Raw genomic sequence first — 24,365 nt, 5'->3', positions numbered from 1 at the left:
CCGCGGGGATGAGCTGGACGGATTCCCCTCCCCCACTTGTGTGGGGATGAGCTGGGTTGATTCCCCTCCCCCGTTTCGGCGGTGGTGAGCTGTGCAGAGTGTCCCTTTGTGGGTGTAATTCTCTAAGTGCTGAGTCCTGCGGATGGAGCTTTGATATCGACATACTGAGGAGTTTCCGGCAGCACATGACCACGTATAGGGAGGCAAAAGGATTGCTCTCTATCTCCACCTGCTGGTAGATGGACACAACCCACCAGTCTATGGATTGATCAGCTATGATTAATGGAAAGAAAATTATTAGGTATGTTATATAATTTTACCATATTGCACGCAATTGACATTGAAAAAAGTTTTTCTTACTAGTTCATTTATCTGTATTGCAAAAAATAATTTAGAATCAAGTAATACACCCAAAACTTTGGACTTCTCTTCTATATCAAACACTTCCCCAGAATGCAGCACAGTCTTCCTTCCGATAATCCCATCTGAATTCCCAAAACAAACCAATTTGGTTTTTTGCTTATTTAACTTCAAAAAGTTGTTATACGTCGAATCATCTATCAATTGAATAACATATTGGACAAACCCATTAATTTCTTCAAAACTCACATATGCAGTTGAAGCAAATAAGATGTACTTCTACTTCAAGTCCTTCTGCGATATTTATTTATTGCATTTGTATCCCACATTTTCCCACCATATGGCAAGGTTCAATGTGGCTTATGTATTGCTAAAAAGGCGGTTACAAAATTTAGATTTGTAGAAGTCTAGTACATAATACAGAAGTACAATAAACACTCAGGTTGATATATATTAGCATATTGTGAAAGAGGTTAATATTATTGTTTTACATGTCTCAACATTTCGTGATGTATGGTTTTGTGGGATTAGGCAGATCCAGGGGAGGAAAGAATTCTTGAAAAGATGTGTTTTCAGGTTTTTTCTGAATTTTAGGTAGTTTTATGTGAGTTTCAGGTCTTTGGGTACTGAGTTCCAAAATTGTGTGCCTATAGAGGAGAGGCTGATGGCATGTGAAGATTTGTATTTTATACCTTTCAATTTCACAATTCACAAGTATAATTCTCTCACAAATAACTCACTTTACTGAGGATAAAGCTTCAGATACTCGGCTCTAGCATACATACCTCTAGCTTGTATCTGAAGCTTTATCCTTAGTAAAGTGAGTTATTTGTGAGAGAATTATACTTGTGAATTGTGAAATTGAATGGGATATTCCGTCTGCAAGTACCAGGTTTATCTTTAATTACAATATTTTATACCTTTGCAATTGGGGTAGTGAATAGTTAGGTAGGTTCTTGCTGTTCTCGTCATGTTTCTTAATGGTAGATCGATAAGTTCCATCATGTAATCTGGTGTGAGTCTGTAGATGATTCTGTGGACTATTGTGCATATTTTGAATGTTATGCGAGCGTTCATAGGAAGCCAATGTAAGCTTCTTAAGAGGAGTTTTGCGCTTTCGAAGCGTGTTTTTCCGAAGATGAGTCTGGCAACCGTGTTTTGTGCTGTCTGTAGTTTTCTTAAAATCATTATTTTGGAGTGCCTCTGTTTCTCTTACTTTTATTTGTTCCCTATGCTCAGCTAATGATGATGCTGAAAGTGCTGCCCTAGCACTGAATCTTGAATGCACCTTACTGGTCATGTAGGGCCAAATATTCAGAAAATGCTGAGCTCCAAAATTTTATGCTCCTAAGATAGCCTTCTAAATTTATGCCCAAGCCTAGTAGCATAACTTTTCAGCTGAAAATTCAGCTTAATTTAGACCTGCCATTCATTTGCCTAGATTTATGTGCCTAGTGCTGAAAATTAGTGCTAAGCTCCAAACTTCTTTTCCTAGTCCTAAGTCTCCCTGTTATCACCCACCTTTTATTCTGTTAAATTCAAGAGTTTAATGAAATTTTGAGTAAAATTTGATGTACTAAGCCAAGAGGCCAATTTAGGAGTATAACTGTTAGGAGTATAAATCCTTTGAATATCAGAATAGTGACCACTATTTTAAATTCTGTTGCTTAACCAGGAACTTGCCCCTTCTAATTCTCTCTTCTGTCCATACTGGCTAGTTTACCAGTCTTTTATGATGTATTGTAGCTATTGTATGAAATCACAATTCTTATTTGCCCCTTGTTCAATGCAATTACTTCAATATACACAATCTAGAATAGGAAAAGATACCTTCACACTTATTGGCTACTTTTTAAAAGTCTCATAGGCATGAATGACTTAACTGTTTAATGTAAATCAACTCTTTCAGACATATCAAGTTGGTCTTAATTTTGCTAGTGAAGAAGAAGCAAAGAAGTTCAGGAAAACTGTTTCAGACTTGATTGGAAGACAGCAAAGAAGAACTGGTAAATTGACTTTTGTACTCTTTTACGCTGGGTGAATAATTATACATAGTTTAATATTTAAAGACCAATAGGTAATGTATTATGATAGGAATTTTGGAAAATGGACCATATATTCTAGATCACTGAATAAATATGACTTCAACTGATTATGCAGACCTGTTACTGAACTTCAAATTGGACTGGTAGCCAGCATCTTAATTCTTTGGCACAGTGAATATCATTAATAGTAAATTGACCTGTATATACTAAAATAAAATGTTACAGAATATAAACTATTTAAAAAATCTGAAGTATCCTTTTAAATATTAATCCAGCTGGATTACTTGGCTTGTTTTCCTTGATTTAGCAATGATTTTTGTTGATATGGGTAAAGCTGTTTTCTTAACTTGCTTCTATTACAAACAGCTGTTAGGTCAAGCCTACCAGTTTGTATATATTACACCTGGGGAAATTCCTGTTTCACTACACAACACAAAATATGTGTAGGATTCCACATACCTTCAGATGGTGCAGAAGTCTGCACAACATCGGATCTCTCCTTGGTCTCTGTCCCCATCGCTTGCAGAGACTGCATGGAAACCGAAGGAGGAGAAAGTGAACCGGGCTACTTCCTCCTCCTCTTTCAGTATAGACTCGACTGCTTGTATGAACCACGGGGCCATACGGAGGCCTGCATGGTTCATGTGAGTAGTGGGGTCTTGGCTGGAAGAGGAAGTGGCCCAGTGTGCAGCAGTTCACTTCTTCCTTCTGTTTTTGTGTGATCTGTGCAGGGGAGGGGGAGAAAGACTAAGGAGAGACCAGATGCCGGCTGAGAGTTTACCATGGGATTGGGAGGGGGGAACAGAGCAAGGTGAGAGTGTATCATGGGGGATAGGGAGACAGAAAGGTGTGTGTACCATGGAGTTTTGAGGGAGGCAGAAAAATCTGAGAATGCCAGGGGGATGGGAAGGGCCAGAAAAAGCTGAGATTGTACCATGGGGGTGGAGGCAAAACAAGCTGAAATTCCATATCATCATGCTGATCAATCCATAGACTGGTGGGTTGTGTCCATCTACCAGCAGGTGGAGATAGAGAGCAATCCTTTTGCCTCCCTATATGTGGTCATGTGCTGCCGGAAACTCCTCAGTATGTTCTCTATCTCAGCAGGTTGTGGTCACACACAGCAGCAGCTCTGGCTAGGTCTCCAAGCCTAATTTTTAGGTTTTGTTGAGTACCTGGGGTTGCGGGCTCTTCTTGAGCAAGTGCAAACCTGGTGGCGCCAGGTCCCTCCTTTTCTCTCCCCTCCTGCTGGCTCCGTTAAAAAAAAAAAAAAAAAAAAAATTTGGACGCCCTTAAAGGCGTTTATTTCGACGTTTATTTAAACGTCTATTGCAGCTACTCACTGAGACACCAGGTCGTTACAGCTCGGAGCGAGAAGCAGGTAATTTTTACCTTTTTATAGCGGGCAGGGGGTTCCCCGATCGATCTCCACGTGGCCTATGGCGTCGGAGGGCGAGGGCGCGAAGAATCGCTCCCCGGACCGCGTGTGCGCTTCTAGCGGGGATGCGGGGGGTCTTAAGGTCTGATTCGCCCTTGTTGGGTGTCAGTTCGGAGGCCGGTCAGTGTCCCGGGTCTTCCTCAGGTGCGGCGGTTTTTCCCGCCATAAACGCCCATCCCCCGCTACTCGCCTCCGCCATTTTGGCCGGCCACTCTGCTCGGACGGCTTCTTCTTGGGCCGCCCTTGAGCTGGGAGACGTTAATGCCATGGCCGCCCTTGATTTGGGCGACGGCAAAAAAAGCGGCTAAAGTTAAGCGCCGTTCTTCCCGCGCGGCTCCTTCGCGGAGTGTCGCGCCGGACGCCATCTTGGATGCGCAGCATGGTTCTCCCCCGCTCTTGCGAGCGCCGGTTGAGGGTGCGTCTAGGGCTGTGGCCCAGGCTGCTGAATTGCACAGTCTGGGGGGTTTCTCCCCCGAGTTTATTTTGCTGCTGCATCAGGCCTTCCTTATGCAAAACGCTGCCCCTTCTCCCTTGTCCGATAAAGGGGTTGAGGCCCCTGGAAGTAAACGCCCTCGGGTGGATTCCCAGGCCTTAGAGGACGCTGTTTCCTCTGATGTAGATGAGGGCAGCGTATCTGAGTTCTCCCAACGGTCCTTTGGGGATTCCTTGGAGGAGACGGATTCCCGCTCGGATGGAGCGGATGACCCCTCTGCAGCGCGGATCTTTCGCTCAGAGGATTTGCCCAATCTGTTAGTGCAGGCCATGAGCATTTTGAAGATTTCCTCTCCAGAGGACGTCTCTCCCTCAGCCCCTGTTGGCTCCGCCATTATGCTGGGGACGAAGCGCCCGCCTAGAACCTTCCACGTGCATGATGCCATGCACACCTTAATTTCGGCTCAATGGGATGTCCCGGAAGCAAGCCTCAAAGTGGCTAGGGCTATGTCCCGCCTCTATCCTTTGCCTGAGAGTGAACGGGAGGCCTTTCTTTGGCCTACCGTGGATTCTTTAATCACTGCGGTGACTAAGAAAACGGCGTTGCCGGTGGAAGGTGGCACGGCCCTAAAGGACGCCCAAGACAGAAGATTGGAGGCGGCCTTAAGGTCGTCCTTCGAGGCGGCTGCCTTAAGTTTGCAGGCCTCAGTTTGCGGCTCCTATGTGGCCAGGGCGTGCCTGACGATTGTGCAGCGGGCTTCCCCCTCGGATCCTTCCTTGAGGGCTGATTGGCCGGCCCTGGAATCGGGCTTGGCTTATTTGGTAGACTTACTGTATGATGTCTTGAGAGCCTCGGCTAAAGGTATGGCTCAGACAGTCTCTGCGCGGCGGTGGCTTTGGCTGAAACATTGGTCTGCTGACCTCGCCTCTAAGTCCCGCCTGGCTAAGTTGCCTTTTAAAGGCAAGCTGCTCTTTGGGGTCGAGCTGGACAAAATCGTGACCGATCTCGGCACGTCTAAGGGCAAGAGGTTACCAGAGGTCAGGGCTCGGGCCAGTGCTCGCCCCGGTATCTCCAGAGGACGATTTCAAGAAGCCCGTCGGTACCGCCCGGGCAAGTCGGGCTCCTCTGCCCCCTCTTCCTTCAAGAGGAACTTCTCCCCCAAGCAGCATTCCTTTCGCAGAGACCGCCGTCCCGGAGGTGCGCCCTCCGGTCCTCCCCCAGGGTCTCGTACCCAATGACGGGGTCCTGGTCCATGGCCCAGTGCAGATTAGAGGACGCCTGTCCTCGTTTCTGGGCGAGTGGACCAGAGTAACTTCAGACGCTTGGGTGCTGGAAGTCATCAGAGACGGCTACAAGCTAGAGTTCTGCCGACCCTTAAGAGACGGGTTTGTACTCTCTCCCTGCAAGTCTCCGGTCAAAGCTGTGGCAGTGCAGCAGACCTTGGACAATCTGATCCGCCTGGGTGCGGTCGTTCCGGTGCCAGAAAATCAGCTTGGCAAGGGACGTTACTCCATTTACTTTGTGGTACCAAAGAAAGGAGGTTCTGTACGGCCTAACCTCGACCTCAAAGGGGTCAATCGGGCCTTGAAAGTTCGGCACTTTCGCATGGAGACTCTCCGCTCTGTTATAGCGGCAGTGAAGGCAGGGGAGTTCCTGGCATCCTTGGACTTCAAGGAAGCGTACTTGCATATTCCCATCTGGCCTCCTCATCAACGCTTTCTGCGTTTTGCAGTCCTGGGCCGACACTTCCAGTTCAGAGCCCTCCCGTTCGGGTTGGCTACTGCTCCGCGGACCTTCTCCAAAGTAATGGTGGTCATCGCGGCCTTCCTGCGAAAGGAAGGAGTACAAGTCCATCCTTATCTGGACGACTGGTTGATCCGAGCCCCCTCTTATGCAGAGTGCGGCAAAGCTGTGGACCGGGTGATTGCTCTTTTGAGCTCCCTGGGGTGGATCATCAACTGGGAGAAAAGCCAGCTGCCCCCGACTCAGTCCCTGGAGTATCTGGGAGTTCGATTCGACACCCAAGTGGGCAGAGTGTTCCTGCCGGACAATCGGATTGTCAAACTTCAGGCTCAGGTGGACCAGTTCCTAGTAGCCTCTCCGCTTCGGGCTTGGGACTATGTGCAGCTGTTGGACTCTATGACGGCCACGATGGAAGTAGTGCCCTGGGCCAGGGCTCATGTGAGACCACTACAACACTCTCTGCTGCAGCGCTGGACTCCGGTGTCGGAGGATTATGCTGTGCGCCTTCCCTTGGACCCAGCAGTGCGCAAGGCGCTGAGCTGGTGGCTGAAGACAGACAAGTTGTCTGCAGGGATGCCTCTTGTGACCCCGGAGTGGATTGTCGTCACGACGGACGCCTCTTTGACGGGCTGGGGAGCCCACTGCTTGGGAAGGACAGCGCAGGGGCTCTGGTCTCCTGCAGAGGCAAAGTGGTCTATCAACCTCCTGGAACTCAGAGCCATTCGGTTGGCGCTTTTGGAGTTCCTCCCGGTACTGGCGTTGAAGCCAGTACGGGTCCTGTCGGACAATGCCACGGCTGTGGCCTATGTCAACCGCCAGGGAGGTACCAAGAGCGCCCCTCTAGCCAAGGAAGCCATGAATCTATGCCAGTGGGCGAAAGCGAACCTGGAACAGCTGTCAGCGGCCCACATTGCCGGAGTCATGAATGTCAAGGCGGACTTTCTCAGTCGCCATACCTTGGATCCCGGAGAGTGGCAGTTATCGGCTCAGGCGTTCTTGGACATCACGAAGCGCTGGGGCCAGCCGAGCCTAGATCTGATGGCGTCATCGGCCAATTGCCAAGTGCCGCGCTTTTTCAGCAGAGGACGGGACCCTCGATCTCTGGGAGTAGATGCTCTTCTCCAACAGTGGCCGACACAGGAGCTTCTCTATGTGTTCCCGCCCTGGCCCATGTTGGGCAGGGTACTAGACCGGGTGGCAAAGCATCCGGGCCGTATAATCCTGGTGGGTCCAGACTGGCCCAGACGTCCCTGGTATGCGGACTTGATCAGGCTCTCAGTGGACGACCCTCTGCGGCTGCCAGTGGAGCAGGGCCTGTTGCATCAGGGTCCCGTGGTGATGGAGGATCCCTCCCCCTTTGGTCTTACGGCCTGGCTATTGAGCGGCAGCGTCTGAGGAAGAAGGGCTTCTCAGACAAGGTCATCGCCACTATGCTGAGAGCGAGGAAGCGCTCTACTTGTACTGCTTACGCCAGGGTTTGGCATACCTTTGCAGCGTGGTGTGAAGCAGGCTCACTTTCTCCCTTCACTGCTCCAATTTCTTCAGTGCTGGCGTTCCTGCAAGAAGGTCTGGAGAAAGGCCTGTCGCTCAGTTCCCTTAAAGTCCAGGTAGCGGCTCTGGCTTGCTTCAGGGGCCGCCTGAAGGGTGCTTCCCTGGCTTCGCAGCCAGATCTGGTACGTTTTCTCAAGGGAGTTAATCACCTGCGCCCTCCTCTGCGCTCAGTGGTGCCTGCGTGGAATCTCAACCTGGTGCTAAGAGCCTTGCAGAAGCCGCCTTTTGAACCCTTGTCGAGGGCATCTCTGAAAGACCTGACGTTGAAAGCAGTCTTTTTGGTGGCTATCACTTCAGCCAGAAGAGTTTCCGAGCTCCAGGCACTCTCATGTCGAGAGCCTTTTTTGCAGTTCACTGAGGCAGGAGTGACTATTCACACAGTGCCTTCCTTCCTGGCCAAGATTGTGTCTCGCTTCCATGTGAATCAGCAGCTCTGTCTCCCTTCCTTTCGTAGGGAGGACTACCCAGAGGAATACTCTGCTCTCAAATTTCTGGATGTGAGACGAGTCATCATCAGATACTTGGAAGTGACCAATGATTTCCGGAAATCGGATCATCTGTTTGTCCTGTTTGCAGATCCTCGTAAGGGTCTGCAGGCTGCTAAGCCTACAGTGGCAAGATGGGTCAAGGAAGCCATTGCAGCGGCTTATGTGGCCGCGGGGAAGGTGCCGCCTATTCAGCTGAAGGCTCACTCCACTAGAGCTCAGGCGGCCTCGATGGCAGAGGCCGGGTCCGTCTCCTTGGAAGAGATATGCAAGGCGGCATCGGCCCATACCTTCTCCAGGCATTACCGCTTGACTGTGGCTGCTCGGGCGGAGGCCCGGTTTGGAGCTTCAGTGTTGCGGTCAGGGATTTCAATGTCCCGCCCTGAGTGAGTACTGCTTCGGTACATCCCACCAGTCTATGGATTGATCAGCCTGATGATATGGAAGGTAAAATTATGTATCATACCTGATAATTTTCTTTCCATTAATCATAGCTGATCAATCCATAGCCCCTCCCAGATATCTGTACTGTTTATATTCTGGTTGCATTTCAGGTTCAAGTTTAGTCTTCAGTTCCTGTTCAGGAGGACTTCGTGTTCAAGTTTTTTCAATTGGATTCTTCAAGAGTTGAGACGAGTTTGTGTTACAGTGAGCTGCTGCATTCCTCTCCCCTCCGTTTTACGGGGCTGTATTGAGACATAAATTCTGCCGGCGCTCCCTCCCGCTTCGTGCGACTGTAAGGCAGCTTTGTACCCCTCCCGCTTCGGCGGTGTTAGGGTCAGTCAGCTCCTCCCGCGGTTGCGGTTGCAGGATAAGCCAGATCCCCCCGCATCGGCGGGGTGGTGTCCCTCCCCCGCTCCGCGGGGATGAGCTGGACGGATTCCCCTCTCCCACTTGTGTGGGGATGAGCTGGGTTAATTCCCCTCCCCCGTTTCGGCGGTGGTGAGCTGGGCAGAGTGTCCCTTTGTGGGTGTAATTCTCTAAGTGCTGAGTCCTGCGGATGGAGCTTGGATATCGACATACTGAGGAGTTTCCGGCAGCACATGACCACATATAGGGAGGCAAAAGGATTGCTCTCTATCTCCACCTGCTGGTAGATGGCCACAACCCACCAGTCTATGGATTGATCAGCTATGATTAATGGAAAGAAAATTATCAGGTATGATACATAATTTTACCTTAGTTTCACCACTTTCCCTTCTCTGGGAAATATTTGTTTCTATATTAATACCTTTCAAGTATTTAAATGTCTGTATCATATCTCCCCTGTACCTCCTCTCCTCTAGGGTATACATATTTAGATCTTCCAGTCTCTTCACATATGTCCTTTGGCGCAAGTCCCATATCATTCTTGTCGCCTTCCTCTGGACCATTTCTTCGTCTTACATTTTTAGCAAGATATGGCCTCCAAAATTGAACACAGTACTCTAGATGGGGCGTTAACACCTCTTTCTATACAGCCTAGCATCCTTCTGGGTATGATCACTTCCTTGTCACACTGTTTTGTCACTTTCAGATCCTCACTGGTTAAGGCGGTTGACTTAGCGGACTTTAAAAAAGGTTTGGACGGCTTCCTGGAGGAAAAGGCCATAAAATGTTATTGAATGGAAATGGGAATAATCCACTATTTCTGGGATGGGCGGGACAAATTGTTTATTTTGGTCGCTGTCGGAGACAGAGTGCTGGGCTCGATGGACTCTTGGTCTGTCCCGGCATGGCGATGCTTATGTACTTATGTACTAGATACTATCACCCCAAGATCCCTCTCCCTGTTTGTGCATATCAGTGCCTCACCACGTAGCACATATGTCTCCCTTGGATTTCTACTCCCTAAGTGCATCACTTTGTACTTCTTAGCGTTGAATTTTAATTGCCAAACATTAGACCATTTCCTCCAGGAACTTGTCCAAATCTTTTTAAAACCTAGATATTCTAAGTGCTGTTACTATATATTCCTCCAGCAGTGAGTTCCAGAGCTTAATTATTTGGTTGAAAAAAAAATTTCCTCCTATTAGAAAAGTATTTCCATGCAATTTCATTGACTGTCCCCTGGTCTTTGTACTTTTTGAATGTTTGTATTTGAGCTATCATGGTCCTTGCACTCTAGTTAAAAGGAACTTCTGTTTATTCCTTCACTTGATAATGCAAAGAAACAAATTATAGTTGTCATGGGTTTTTTCTTTTATTGGCCCACATATGGGGAACTTGCTGCCAGGTTATTTGTTAGGAGAGTTTTTAGGTTCCAGTTTGAAAAAGATGGGAAACTCAATTTTCTCAGGTTGCCTTTACTTAGAAACATAGAAACATGTCAGCAATAGCTCATTCAGTCTGCCCATCCACAGCATCTACTGTCTCCTCCTCTCCCTAAGAGATCCCATGTGCTTGTCCCATGTTTTCCACCACTTCCACCAGGAGGCTGTTCCATGCGTCCTCAGCCCTTTCTGTAAAAAAAAAAAAAGGAAAGTTTCCTTAGCGTCCCTCCGGACCGGCCCAGAATGTGACTGATGGGTTGTGCACGCCTTCCAGCAGGTGGAGACTGAGAAAAAACTGTGACTCTAGGGAGCCAATAAGAGCCCTTGCCCGCCAGAGAAAGATCCAGTAATCTCAGTCTCCAGCAGGTGGAAGGTGGTGAGTCCTTCAGTCTCATTCTTTTCTTTTCTCTAGTGTCATTTTTTTCTGGTAAAAGGTTCAGTTTCTCCTGTGCATTTGTTTAAAAAAAAAAAAAAAAAAAACCTGCTTATTTGGGGCTGAGGTCTGTGGGGGTCTCTTTTGCCCCGGGGGTGTCACACTCGGATGGTCGAGTCCCTCCCCCCCTATTCCTCCCTATTAACTAAGCATAATATTGATGTTGAGATGCTTTCAGTAGCAGTCTGTTGTCTGGAACAGGCTGACTCCTGTGAATTTCCTCCAGCTCCTCAGTAGAGAGAACTGTAGAGGCAGGGAGAGGCAGCTGCTCTTTTAAAAAAAAAAAAAAAAAAAAAAGCAAATCCGGGCTTTTGGCTCCGTGATTGTCAGCACTACTGTGGTTGAGTCTATTTGAGCAAGCAGGGCAGCTCCGCCGAGTAGCGCTTTTACTTTCGTTTTCGGGGGCTGTTGTTTGTTTTGGTGATCAGCTGTTCGCGATGTGTGAGCGCTTGCGGCGCTGCTCCGTCTGTCAGCGCCGGGGCCTCGGTTCAAGCGGAGTATGTAAGTTTTGTACGGCAGATGAGATTTTTGAGGAGCAGGGTGTAGGACCAGCTAAATCGCCGGCTTCAGTGCTACAGGCGTCGGGGGGGGGGGGGGGGGGGGGGGGGGGGCTGATTCGGGTTCCCGTGTTGCGGTCGCGTCTCCCGCTCCCTCGTTGCCGATTTTGGCGGGAACGCCCGCCATTTTGGATCTTGCTGGGCCTGATGCCCCTAGGGCCTCTCTGCCTTCTGTTCAACAGTCTTCAGCCTCATTGTTGCCTCAGGGAGCTGCTGGATTTCCTCCGCAGTTTGTCCTTCAAATGTATCAGGCATTTTTATTACATCAATCAGCTCCTGCTGTACCTCCAGCACAGGATTCCCTGGAAGGCTCTGCTGTGCCTTTAAAGAGAGTCAGGCAGTCCCTGCAGGCAGAGCAGGAGGACTCCTTTGATCCTGATCCAGAGCTCCCGGTTTTAGCAGAGGAGTCAGGCTTTCCTGAGGAGATTTTTTCAGAGGATTTTTCTCAGACGGTAGATGAGGGTGATTCCCTTTCCTTAGGGGAGGATCCTTCAGTGGTCAGAATATTTCATAAGGATGACCTTCAGGAGCTTATTTCTCAGGTTTCCTCTATGCTTCGTTTTGATGACCAGGATAGTACTGTGGTTGAGACTAGGAAGGTAGATATGCTGATAAAAGGAATTCGCAGGGCCGGCAAGTCTTTTCCCATGCATCAAGACATAAGGGATATTGTCCAGGCTCAGTGGGAGCGGCCGGATTCTGGTTTTCGGTTGGCTAGAGCTATGGGCAGGCTTTACCCTGTTCCTGAGGCGGATAAAGAGCTTTTAGGTTCTCCGGTAGTGGATGCTGTGGTTTCTGCGGTGACTAAGCGGAACACAGTGCCGGTAGATGGTGGCACGGCACTGCGGGACCCCCAGGATCGCAGGATTGAATCCCTGTTAAAGAATGTTTTTGATGTTTCAGCTCTGGCGGTGCAGGCCGCCATCTGTGGTTCCTTGGTTGCACGAGCAAGTTTCCGGTGGTCCGAGCGGGTTTTGGACCGTCCTTCGGATGATATTTCGGCCATTGACCACGATGTGGCTAAGCTGGAGATGGCTTCTGCGTTTTTGGCAGATGTTATGTATGATTTGCTTCGGGCCTCTTCAAAGTCTATGGCTTTTTCAGTTGTGGCTCGCCGTACTCTCTGGCTTCGTGGTTGGTCTGCGGATGCGGCTTCTAAGTCCAAACTAAGCAAATTTCCCTTTAAGGGCTCCTTTTTGTTTGGAGAGGAGCTAGACAAACTGGTGAATAGCTTAGGTGAGGCTAAAGTTCCGAGGTTACCGGAGGATCGGCCTAGAGATTCTGGTCGCGGTTCTTTTTCCGCTCGTGGCAGAGGGCGTGATTTTCGTCGGTTCCGTTCAACCAGAGGTTTTCAAGGCCCTCGGTCTAGATTTGCCCAAAGAACTCAGTCCTTTCGGGGAGATCGTCGAGGAGGTCGGGGGACAGGGGGGGTTCCTTTTCCACCTCTTCCAATTCGCAGCAATGAAGGTGTGCGGGCCCAGCCTCTGGTCCCAGTGGGCGCTCGGTTGGCGCACTTTCAAGAGAGGTGGGCCCAAATTACCTCAGATCAGTGGGTTCTAGAAGTTATTCGAGACGGGTACGCATTAGAGTTTGCTCGTCCCTTGTCAGATGCTTTCCTGCAATCGCCTTGTCGGTCTCGCATCAAGGCCGGAGCTGTTCGTCTTACTCTGCGCAAGCTTCTGGATCTTCGAGCGATTTGTCCGGTGCCGTCGGCGGAGAGAGGTCAGGGCCGTTACTCCATCTATTTTCTGGTGCCCAAGAAGGACGAGACTTTCCGTCCCATTTTAGATCTCAAGGGGGTCAATCGGGCTCTCAAGGTGCCCTCTTTCCGGATGGAAACTCTTCGGTCTGTCATTGTTGCGGTGCGGGCGGGAGAGTTCCTGACTTCGCTAGATCTTACAGAAGCCTATTTTCACATTCCAATTCGTCCGGCACATCAGAGGTTTCTTCGTTTCGCGATTCTAGGCCACCATTTTCAGTTTCGGGCCCTTCCTTTCGTGCTAGCTACGGCTCCCCGCACGTTTACCAAGATCATGGTGGTGGTAGCGGCAGCTCTCAGAACAGAAGGTGTGTTAGTCCACCCTTATTTGGACGATTGGTTGATTCGGGCAAAGTCTTTCCAAGAGAGTGTTCAGGTGACGGCTCGGGTAGTCGAGTTCTTACGCTCCCTCGGTTGGGTAGTCAATCTACAAAAGAGTCATCTTCAGCCCTCTCAGTCCTTAGAATATCTGGGTGTCCTCTTCGATACGAGGCTCGGCCGTGTGTTTCTCCCTCCGGCTCGCGTGCTCAAGTTGCAAGCTCAGATTCGAATCTTCTTACAGATGTCCAGTCCGTCGGCGAGAGATTATCTTCAGATTCTGGGCTTGATGGCGGCAGCAATAGAGACGGTGCCCTGGGCCAGGGCTCACATGCGGCCTTTGCAGAGGTCCCTTCTTTCCAGGTGGTCATCCCAGACCGGATCGCTTTATCACCATCTGCCACTTTCGTTGCAAGTCAGGGCCAGTCTGAGATGGTGGCTACGGAGAGCCAATTTAACCAAGGGTTCACCTCTGGAGCAGCCCAGCTGGGTTGTAGTAACGACGGATGCCAGTCTTCAAGGCTGGGGTGCTCACTGTCAGGGGCAGATTGCTCAAGGTCTCTGGTCTCTTCCAGAGGCCAGCAATTCAATCAATCTATTGGAAACCAGGGCCATCCGTCTAGCGCTCCTGAGGTTTCGTCATCTGTTGAGAGGGCAGGCAGTGCGAATAATGTCAGACAATGCCACGGCGGTGTCATACATCAATCGGCAAGGAGGGACGAGGAGTCTACCGTTGGAGCGAGAAGCGGCGCAGCTTCTGCAATGGGCGGAGGTCAACCTGGTGGCTCTGTCAGCGGCTCATGTAGCAGGAACGCTCAGTGTTCAAGCAGATTTTCTCAGTCGTCACCTCCTCGATCCCGGAGAGTGGTCGTTAAGCGAAGTGGCGTTTCGTCTGTTGGTGGATCGTTGGGGGGCTCCCAGGATGGATCTGTTTGCGTCCACAGTCAATGCAAAGCTTCCTCTGTTCTACAGTCGTTGCAGAGATCCCAAAGCGCACGGGGTGGACGCTCTTCTTCAATCCTGGCCGGACGGGCTAGTATATGCGTTTCCTCCTTGGCCTCTGATAGGTCGTCTGCTGCAGAAGGTAGAGGCTCACAAGGGTCGTCTCATTCTGGTGGCGCCAGATTGGCCTCGAAGGCCGTGGTATGCCGACCTTCGACGTCTTCTGGTGGATCTTCCCTTCAGGATTCCGGTCACTCCAGAGCTTTTGTCGCAGGGTCCGGTCGCTCATCCGGATCCGGGTCGATTCTGTCTTACGGCTTGGCTCTTGAGAGGGCTAGGTTAGCAAAGAAAGGTTATTCTGCTCAGGTTATTGCTACTATGCTGCGTTCCCGACGGCGTTCTACTTCTTTGAATTATGTACGTACTTGGAGGATTTTTGAAGAATGGTGTTCGGAGTATTCTATTTCTCCTCTGGCGGCTTCGGTGTCGCAGATTTTGGATTTTTTGCAGCGGGGGTTTGACAAAGGTTTGGCGTTGTCTTCCCTTAAAGTGCAGATTGCGGCTTTGTCATGTTTTCGCGGTCCTATCCAAGGGAAGTCGTTAGCTACTCATCCGGATGTGGTACGTTTCCTTAAAGGGGTTAATCTTCTTCGTCCCCCATTGTCTTGTGCGTTCCCTTCGTGGGATCTGAATTTGGTGCTATCGGTTCTTACTAAACCTCCTTTTGAGCCCTTGTCGTCCTGTTCTTTGAAGGATTTAACTCTGAAGGCGGTGTTTTTGGTGGCCATCCCGTCGGCCAGGCGAGTTTCGGAGTTGCAGGCTTTGTCGTGTAGGTCTCCCTTTTTGGAATTCTGTCCAGATCGCGTAGTTTTGCGGCCGGTGCCTTCCTTTCTTCCCAAGGTGGTATCTCGGTTTCATGTTTCTCAGCCAGTTGTTTTGCCTGTCTTAGGTTCATTTTCTGGCTCACAGGAGCAGCGGAGTTTGAAGTGTTTGGACGTCAAGCGGGTGTTGAAGCACTATACTAAATCTACGGAGGTCTTTCGGAGATCTGATCGGTTGTTTCTTTTGATTGGAGGTGCGCGTAAGGGGCTCATGGCCTCTAAACCTACGATTTCTCGTTGGCTCAAGGAGATGATTGCTTCGGCCTATCTTATTTCTGGGAAAACGGTTCCGGACCATGTCAAAGCTCATTCTACAAGAGGTCAGGCAACTTCGTGGGCAGAGCGTTGTATGGTTTCTCCGGAGGACATTTGCAGGGCGGCGACCTGGTCGTCCTTGCATTCCTTTTCTAAGCACTACCGTTTGGACATTCTCAGTCGTCGCTCGGTTGATTTTGGGGCGCGCGTGTTGTCGGTGGGGCTGTTAGGGTCCCTCCCATGATTTCACTGCTTTGTTACATCCCATCAGTCACATTCTGGGCCGGTCCGGAGGGACGCTAAGGAAGGGTAAATTAGGCCTTACCTGCTAATTTGCTTTCTTTTAGTCCCTCCGGACCGGCCCAGATCCCTCCCTTCAGATATCTGAGTTTTCAGAGGTTCCGTATCGTTTTTCTTTTGGAGCTGTGTTGCTAGTTTGTTTCTCTGTTGAAAAACACACAAAAAAAAAAAAAAAAAAAAAGAACAAAAATATGTTTTCAGGCACTCACCCTTGGTTGGCAATGTGCCGGTGGCTGCTCAGGTTTTTTGGATGCACAGATTAGGTACTTGTTTTCTTCTGCTTTGATACTCTATTACTGGATCTTTCTCTGGCGGGCAAGGGCTCTTATTGGCTCCCTAGAGTCACAGTTTTTTCTCAGTCTCCACCTGCTGGAAGGCGTGCACAACCCATCAGTCACATTCTGGGCCGGTCCGGAGGGACTAAAGGAAAGCAAATTAGCAGGTAAGGCCTAATTTACCCATTTCCATAGATTGCTCCTGAGCCTACAACCTTTTAACATCATCCTATGCCCTCTTATTCTGTTTTCCTTCATTTGAAATACTCACCTCCTGTACAGTAATACCATGGAGATATTTAAATGTCTTATCATACCCCCTCTATCCTGCCTTTCTTCCAGAGTAGATGACTTTTGTCTGTCCCCATATGCTTTATGATAGAGACCACTGACCATTTTTGTAGCCACCCTCTGGATCGATTCCATCGTGTTTGTCTTTTCGAAGGTTCCACCTCCAGAATTGCACACAGTATTCTAAATGGAGCCACACTAGAGGCTTATACAACAGCACTATCACCTCCTTTTCCTGCTGGCCATTCCTCTCCCTATGTACCAGAGCATCCTTCTGGCTTTGACTGTTTCCTTTTTTTCTACCTGTGTGGCCACTTTAAGATTGTCAGATATGATCACCCCCATTTTCCACTTTTCTTTCATACATAGAAGTACTTCACTCCCTATACAATACTGCTCCCTTGGATTTTTATGGCCCACGTTCATGACCCTGCATCTTTTAGCATTTTAATCTTAGTTGCCAATTTCTGTGCCATTCTTCAAGCTTCGCTCTGGGGTGTCTATCCTGTTAGTTTGGTATCTTCCTCAAAGAGGCAAACCTTACCAGACAGCTCTTCTGTAATATTGCTCACAAAGATGTTAAAAAGAGCTGACCCAAAGAGTGATCCCGATGGCACAGTTTCTAACTCGGTCATTCACTTTTGGGCCCATACTGAGGGCAGTCAAATCAAGTCGCCTATGCGGAACCATGTCAAAACCTTTGCTAAAATTTTAAGTACACCAAATCTAGCACTCCTCTTATATTCAACTGTTTGGTCATCCAATCAAAGAAATTAATCAGATTTATCTGACGAGACCTGCCTGTAGTAAAGTCATGCTACCTCGTGTCTTGTAGTCCATTCAGTTCTAGAAACTTGCTTTAGAGTTTCCATCAATTTACTCACCACAGAGGTCAGACTAACAGGCCTGTAATTCCCAACCTCCTCTTTACTACCACTTTTGTGGAGAGGAAACACACCTGCCATTCTTCAGTCCTTGAAAATAACAGACAGCGGAGCTGCCAGAACTTCTCTGAACACCTTGAGTTCCCTTGGATATATCCAATCAGGGGCCTCATAGCTTTGTCTACTTTTAGTTTAGCTAGCTCCTCACGAACACATAGTAACATAGTAGATGACGGCAGAAAAAGACCTGCACGGTCCATCCAGTCTGCCTAACAGGACAAACTCATATGTGCTACTTTTTGTGTATATCTTACCTTGATTTGTAACTGTCATTTTCAGGGCACAAGACCGTACAAGTCTGCCCAGCACTATCCCCGCCTCCCAACCACCAGCCCCGCCTCCCACCACCAGCTCTGGCACAGACCGTATAAGTCTGCCCAGCACTATCCAGTCTTCTAAGAACCAGTTTTGGTCTATCACCCATCCATTCCCATTAACATTTTCTGTGGTCCTACTCCCAGCCCTTTATCTGTGAACATAGAATAGAAAATATTTGTTAAGCAGTTTGTCATTATCCTTACCAGCTTCTACATATCTCACCCTTGGGCCTCACAATGCCATTTTGGAACTTCTTAAGTCTTTCCCCAGATTTTACCGTAGTGGCCATCTTTTCTTTCCTGACAACTTTTCCAGCTTCTCTTAGATTTCCAGGTATTTTTGCCTGGCTTCCTATTTCTGTGATATAATTTTGAAAGCTAATCTCCTTTTTCCTTACTTTTTCAGTTACTACATTTGAGAACCAAAGCAGCCTTTTTTTCCTCTTTTATTTACTTTCCTAACGTAAAGGTTTATTGTCTTTAAAATAGCTCCTTTCTGTTTTGGCCACTGCTTCTCTGCTTCCTTCAGCTGTTTCCATCAAACTAATAAACCCTTGAATAAAACCCTCTCCATGTGTCTCTATTGAACCACAAAAAGCAGGGACAGCCAGGTGGATAATGTCACTGGAGCCACACACTGGTTATAAGTTTTATTGTTGACCCGACATGGCCATATTTCGGCAAGTGACTGTGTTGGGGGTCCTTATTTTTCATTGTGAGTAAACACAGTAGTTCACAAACCTTATGCTTTCATATAATCAGTCAGTTTAACTAACTACTGTTACACCATTCAGAATGGCATTGAGACAGAAAGTCTTCACAAACTCACTCCTTTGTGGTCTGCTACAACAAACTTAAAAACTGATTATGCTTTGAACGTTAGCCAGTCTTCTACGGAAGACACTTAGATTATGGTTGTATGGAATGATGTCTTATGCATTTTATTTGCTGTTTTATTTATTTATATTTATTAATGTATTATATATGTTCGTAAACCACTTGTATTAATAAGGAGAGGTTAGAAATTTTATTAAATGAAACTAAATATGGTGTTCAGTAATTTATTCTTAGTTAATGTGATAGCTCAGACTGGTCCCAGCCTAGACATCTGGTTACGACTCGTGGCTAAGTTGCTGCTTGTCATCTGTGAAGGGGACTCAACCAGAAAGGAAATTAGAATCTGCATACTGCAAAAACAAATCAATTGGATTTGTTATGGAACCTTGCATATAGAGTCTGTGGTCCAGCAATACAGCCTAGTTCTGACGATAGTGGGGAGGAAAGTGCTTTAAATTGAAAGGTTTGTCAGAAGAGGACTGTATATTTCACAGGATATATTTTCAGTAAACAATGTGACTTATTCTGAAATCAGAAATATAGCAGGAAGAAATTCCAAGTTGCAAAACTGTCAAGAATGAGGAAAGAGAGCAATGCAAACATAGTTAAGTCATGGTCAATAAATTGAAGGTTTAGTCATTAGTAAGGCCTCACGTGTTTGACTTTATAGGAAATTAATTCTTGTTGATAAGAATTTCAGTATTGCCACAGTGATATTACATTCATTTTAATCCAGTCAACCAACCAGTCAAGTTTTCAGGCAATCCACAATGAATATGCATATGAGAGACTTGACTCTATCCCATGCATAATCAGTATGGATATCCTACAGACTTGACCAGTTGGATGTGTTCCAAAGATTAGGTTGAGAACCACTGCTTTAGTCAAATGCGGGTTCCCTCCCACCCTTTCCCATCTTTTAATACTACTGAATGATTAGGAACTTGCTCTGCTAAGCCACCAGATGGCGATATTTAGTTTAAATTGTGTAAAAGTTGAGGGTTTTGTGTCCTAGATCCTTGAGTTCTTTATGCATTAAATATTAACTCAATGTTCACATATTTTTATTGTTTTGCTAGAGGTTGGTCATACATATTTATTAACCATAGGACCATATATTTGCAAAGTTGACCTGGAAAGCATGGAAACAAACCTATTCCTTTTTAAAAATTTAATTTAGATTTTAAAAATATACTATTAAACAATGCTTTTTAAAATATTTTAAAACACACTTCCCGTTAAATGTAAATGTCTGTTTATGTTTTGAAGACAATTTTTAAAGGACTTCAGCGTGTAGAACAATATTTTACATGCTTTAATAGGTTCTTATAAAATTGCACAGGGTATATGCACATTAAAGTAGCACACGGGAACATCTTTGCTTTTGTGTTAACATGCATAGGCATTTCCAGGAACAGAGAATGGGTGGAGTGAGGATGAGATTAGCACTTGTGCATATATATTATGTAAACACCTGCATATGTGACTATTCTTTCCAGTGTTTCCCTGCACAAGAGCAGGTGTAAATGTGTGTGTGTGTGTACTTTCTCTGGGGTACTACCACTACTACTACTACAATTTAGCATTTTTTATAGCGCTACAAAGCGTACGCAGCGCTGCACAAACATAGAAGAAAGACAGTCCCTCCTCAAAGAGCTTACAATCTAGTAGACAAAAAATAAAGCAAACAAATCAATTAATGTGTAGAGGAAAGAGGAGAGGAGGGTAGGTGGAGGCGAGTGGATACAAGTGGTTACGAGTCAAAAGCAATGTTAAAGAGGTGGGCTTTCAATCTAGATTTAAAGATGGTCAAGGATGGGGCAAGACGTAGGGGCTCAGGTAGTCTATTCCAGGCGTAGGGCGCAGCAAGACAGGAGCGAAGTCTGAAGTTGGCAGTAACGGAGAAGGGAACAGATAAGAAGGATTTATCCAGGGAACGGAGTGCACGTGAAGGGGTGTAGGGAAGGACGAGTGTGGAGAGATACTGTGGAGCAGCAGAGTGAGTACATTTATAGGTTAGTAGAAGAAGTTTGAACAGGATGCGAAAACGGATAGGGAGCCAGTGAAGCGACTTGAGGAGAGGGGTAGTATGAGTAAAGCGACCCTGGCGGAAGACGAGACGGGCAGCAGAGTTTTGAACCGACTGGAGAGGGGAGAGGTGACTAAGTGGGAGGCCAGCAAGAAGCAGATTGCAGTAGTCCAAACGAGAGGTGACAAGGGTGTGGATGAGGGTTTTGGTAGAGTGCTCAGAAAGAAAGGGGTGGATTTTACGGATGTTGTAAAGAAAAAAAATGACAGGTCTTGGCGATCTGCTGGATATGAGCAGAGAAGGAGAGAGAAGAGTCAAAGGTAACCCCAAGGTTTCGAGCTGAGGAGACAGGGAGAATGAGAGAGCCATCAACAGAAATAGAAAATGGGGGGAGCGGGGAGGTGGGTTTGGGGGGGGGGGGGAAAATGAGAAGCTCGGTTTTGGTCATATTTAATTTCAGGTGGCGTTGAGACATCCAGACAGCAATGTCAGACAAGCACGCTGAAACTTTGGTTTGGATGCAAGGTGAGATATCAGGGGTAGAAAGGTAGATTTGGGAGTCATCAGCATAGAGATGGTAGGAAAAGCCATGGGATGAGATTAATGAACCAAGGGAAGAAGTGTAGATAGAAAAGAGGAGGGGACCAAGAACAGAATCCTGAGGTACGCCGACAGGCAGAGGGATAGAAGTAGAAGAGGATCCACCAGAGTGAACACTAAAGGTGCGGAGGGAGAGGTAGGAAGAGAACCAGGAAAGGACAGAGCCCTGGAATCCAAGTGAGGACAGGGTATCGAGAAGTATGCTGTGATCGACAGTGTCAAAAGCAGCGGAAAGATCAAGAAGAATGAGGATGGAATATTGACCTCTGGATTTAGCCAGTAATAGGTCATTGGAGACTTTAGTAAGCGCAGTTTTGGTTGAGTGGAGAGGGCGAAAACCAGATTGTAGTGGGTCAAGAATAGCATGTGAGGAGAGAAAATCAAGGCAGCGGCGGTGAACAGCACGCTCAAATAATTTGGAGAGAAAAGGAAGGAGAGAGATGGGTCGGTAATTAGAGGGACAAGTAGGGTCGAGTGAAGGCTTCTTAAGGAGAGGTGTGACCACAGCATGTTTAAAGGCAGCAGGGACAGTCGCATTGGAAAGTGAGAGGTTGAGAATGTGACAGATAAAAGGAATAAGAGCAGGAGAGATGGTATTAAGAAGGTGGGTGGGAATGGGATCAGAGGAACAGGTGGTACATTTTGAGGAAGAAAGGAGAAGTGTAGTTTCCTCAATAGTAACTTCAGGAAAGGAGGAAAAGGAATGAAGGGAAGGAGAGAGAGGGGAACGGATTAGTGGAGGGAGAGGTGGCGAGGTAGAGAATGCAAGGTTTATCTTTTGAACCTTGTTGTGAAAGAATTCAGCAAGGGTCTGAGGAGATAATGACGGGGGAGTTGGGGGAGGGGGCACCTTGAGGAGAGAGTTCAATGTGGTGAAGAGAAGTCGAGGGTTAGAGCCAAGAGAGTTGGATATAATAATCCTGTTTGGCACGTAAAAGAGCAGATTGGAAGGAGATCAGCATGAACTTAAAGTGTAAGAAATCAGCAAGGCCCCGAGATTTCCGCCAGAGGCGTTCGGCAGAGCGGGTACAGGAACGTAGGTAGTGCATTGACAGCCTAGGCACATTGTTTTGTTTAAATCATTTTTATTAGGTAGAGCAATGAACGTAAGCATTATGATACTTCCAATATAGTTATACTATATAAAAACAATGATACTGAATAGTTGCAAACCAAATTAAGCAATAAACCAACCAATGGCCTCCCTCCACCATCATTTTCAGTGTCCCTCCCCCACCCCTTCCTTGTCCCTACTCCATACTGCTCATGTTACCTTAACTTTTCTGGGGCTGCTCTAGAATTACTCTGCGCTGGCGCAAGACCTTCCAGTAGAGGCCCGTGCTCAAGTGCGGCAGTGTCCTGACTGCCCTCTGACAGGAAATGTAGTGCTCAAGTGCGGCAGTGTCCTGCCTGCCCTCTGACAGGAAATGTGGCAGTGCTTGAGCATGGACCTATACTGGAAGGCCTACACTGGTGCACAGTACTTTTGGAGTGGCCCCAGAAGAGTATGCTTTCAGCATTAGCTTTGGGAATGGAAGAGGAAGAAAATGCTGGACCTGGGGCTGTGGCAGGAATAGGAGATGAGATGCTGGACCTAGGATAGGTGGATAGGGAGGGGAGGGGGAGATCCTGGACCTGAGAGGGGTAGGGAAGAGGAGCTGGCCATCTAGAATAGGTAGAAAGGGAAAGGGGGGATGCTGGCCAACTTGGGAGTGGGATAGGGAGGGTAAGGGGGGATATACTGGACATGAAGGAAGGGGGTGTATGTCCTTGAGCCTCCCATAGAGACAGGGGGAAGGGGCACACAGCTAAAGGTTTGCCTAAGGCAGGGGTAGGCAACTCCGGTCCTCGAGAGCCGCAGGCAGGTCAGGTTTTCAGGATATCCACATTGAATATGCAGGAGATAGATTTGCATATCATGGAGGCAGTGCTTGCAAATCTTTCTCATGCATATTCATTGCGGATATCCTGAAAACCTTACCTGCCTGCGGCTCTCGAGGACTGGAGTTGCCTACCCCTGGCCTAAGGAGTTAAATGACCTTGGGCTAAGCCTGGGTGAAATTGTTTTTATTGGGCTACTATGCTGCATGGGAGAAAGTTAAAATTGCTAGTCATGATTAAACAATATAACCTTATCTGAGCTTCAGATACCTTGGGTCAAAAGATTTTAATCTGGCTTATTGATTGTAGCATAGACTACAGTGTGTGTGGGTTTACAGCCATTCTCCGAGGACAAGCAGGCTGCTTGTTCTCACTGATGGGTGACGTCCACGGCAGCCCCTCCAATCGGAAACTTCACTAGCAAAGTCCTTTGCTAGTCCTCGCGCGCCCGCGCGCACCGCGCATGCGCGGCCGTCTTCCCGCCCGAAACCGGCTCGAGCCGGCCAGTCTTCTTTTGTCCGCACTCGGTACGGTCGTTTTTTCGCCGTGTCGAGCCCCGGAAAGTCGACCTCGCGCGTCCAAAGTTTTTTTTTTGAGCGTGTTTTTTCTTCGGAAAAGCTTTCTTCTAGTGCGGGAAGTGCTCCGGAAACCCTCCCCGGGTTTCGTGTCAATCCTCCCCGTACTTACAGCTTTTTGCCCCGATAAGTTTTCTTTCGTCGTCGGGGTAGGCCTCTTTCGGCCTCGGTCGAGATTTTTCTCCCTCTAAATTTTGGTGCTTCAATTTTCGCCATTTCGGCTTTTGATTTCGCCGGCGTGATTTTTCCGCCCATGACATCGAAGCCTTCCAGCGGCTTCAAGAAGTGCACCCAGTGCGCCCGGGTTATCTCGCTCACTGATCGACACTCGTCGTGTCTTCAGTGTCTGGGGGCTGAGCACCGCCCTCAGAACTGCAGTCTGTGTTCCCTGCTTCAAAGGCGGACTCAGGTAGCGAGACTAGCCCAGTGGAACGTGTTGTTCTCGGGCTCTTCGTCGGCATCGGCACCGGGATCTTCGAGTGCATCGACGTCGTCAGCGTCCAGACCATCTTCCTCGGCCGCCCTTGCATCGAGTGCATCGAGGCATCGGGCCTCTGCATCGGCGCCGAGACATCGGATAGCTTGATCGACGTCGGTGGTACCGGGACCTCGTCTCCTGATGTCGTCGGACGGTGGTGCATCGAGTGGAGTGCAGGTGAGGGCTGTCCATTCCCCTGCTGGTGGCGGTGAGCCCTCGGGTGGGTCTCCTCCTACCCTGAGGGCTCCTGCGGTACAGCCCCCCCGAGATCGACCCTCTTCGGTCTCGGCCCCGAGGAAGCGACGGATGGATTCTACGTCCTCCTCGTCGGTGCCGGGGAGCTCCGGTGACATGCTTCGGAAGAAATCGAAGAAGCATCGACACCG

The 24,365-nt window shown here is 48.2% G+C and overlaps 1 protein-coding gene across 1 annotated transcript in view; it reads left to right on the top strand.

Annotated features, from left to right (window-relative positions):
• The window catches only part of LOC115459040 (neural Wiskott-Aldrich syndrome protein-like), a gene marked incomplete at its 3' end in the record, with an annotated part of 118,467 nt that overhangs the window by 47,179 nt on the left and 46,923 nt on the right, over positions 1-24,365 (top strand). The window contains 1 exon segment of the mRNA XM_030188903.1: positions 2,270-2,366. Coding sequence (XP_030044763.1) covers positions 2,270-2,366 — 97 coding nt within the window.

This window comes from Microcaecilia unicolor, unplaced genomic scaffold, assembly GCF_901765095.1.
Source record: "Microcaecilia unicolor unplaced genomic scaffold, aMicUni1.1, whole genome shotgun sequence".
Taxonomy (NCBI): Eukaryota; Metazoa; Chordata; class Amphibia; order Gymnophiona; family Siphonopidae; genus Microcaecilia; species Microcaecilia unicolor.
The sequence above is the reverse complement of the archived record's forward strand: the minus strand, read 5'-3'. Positions and strand labels throughout refer to the sequence as shown.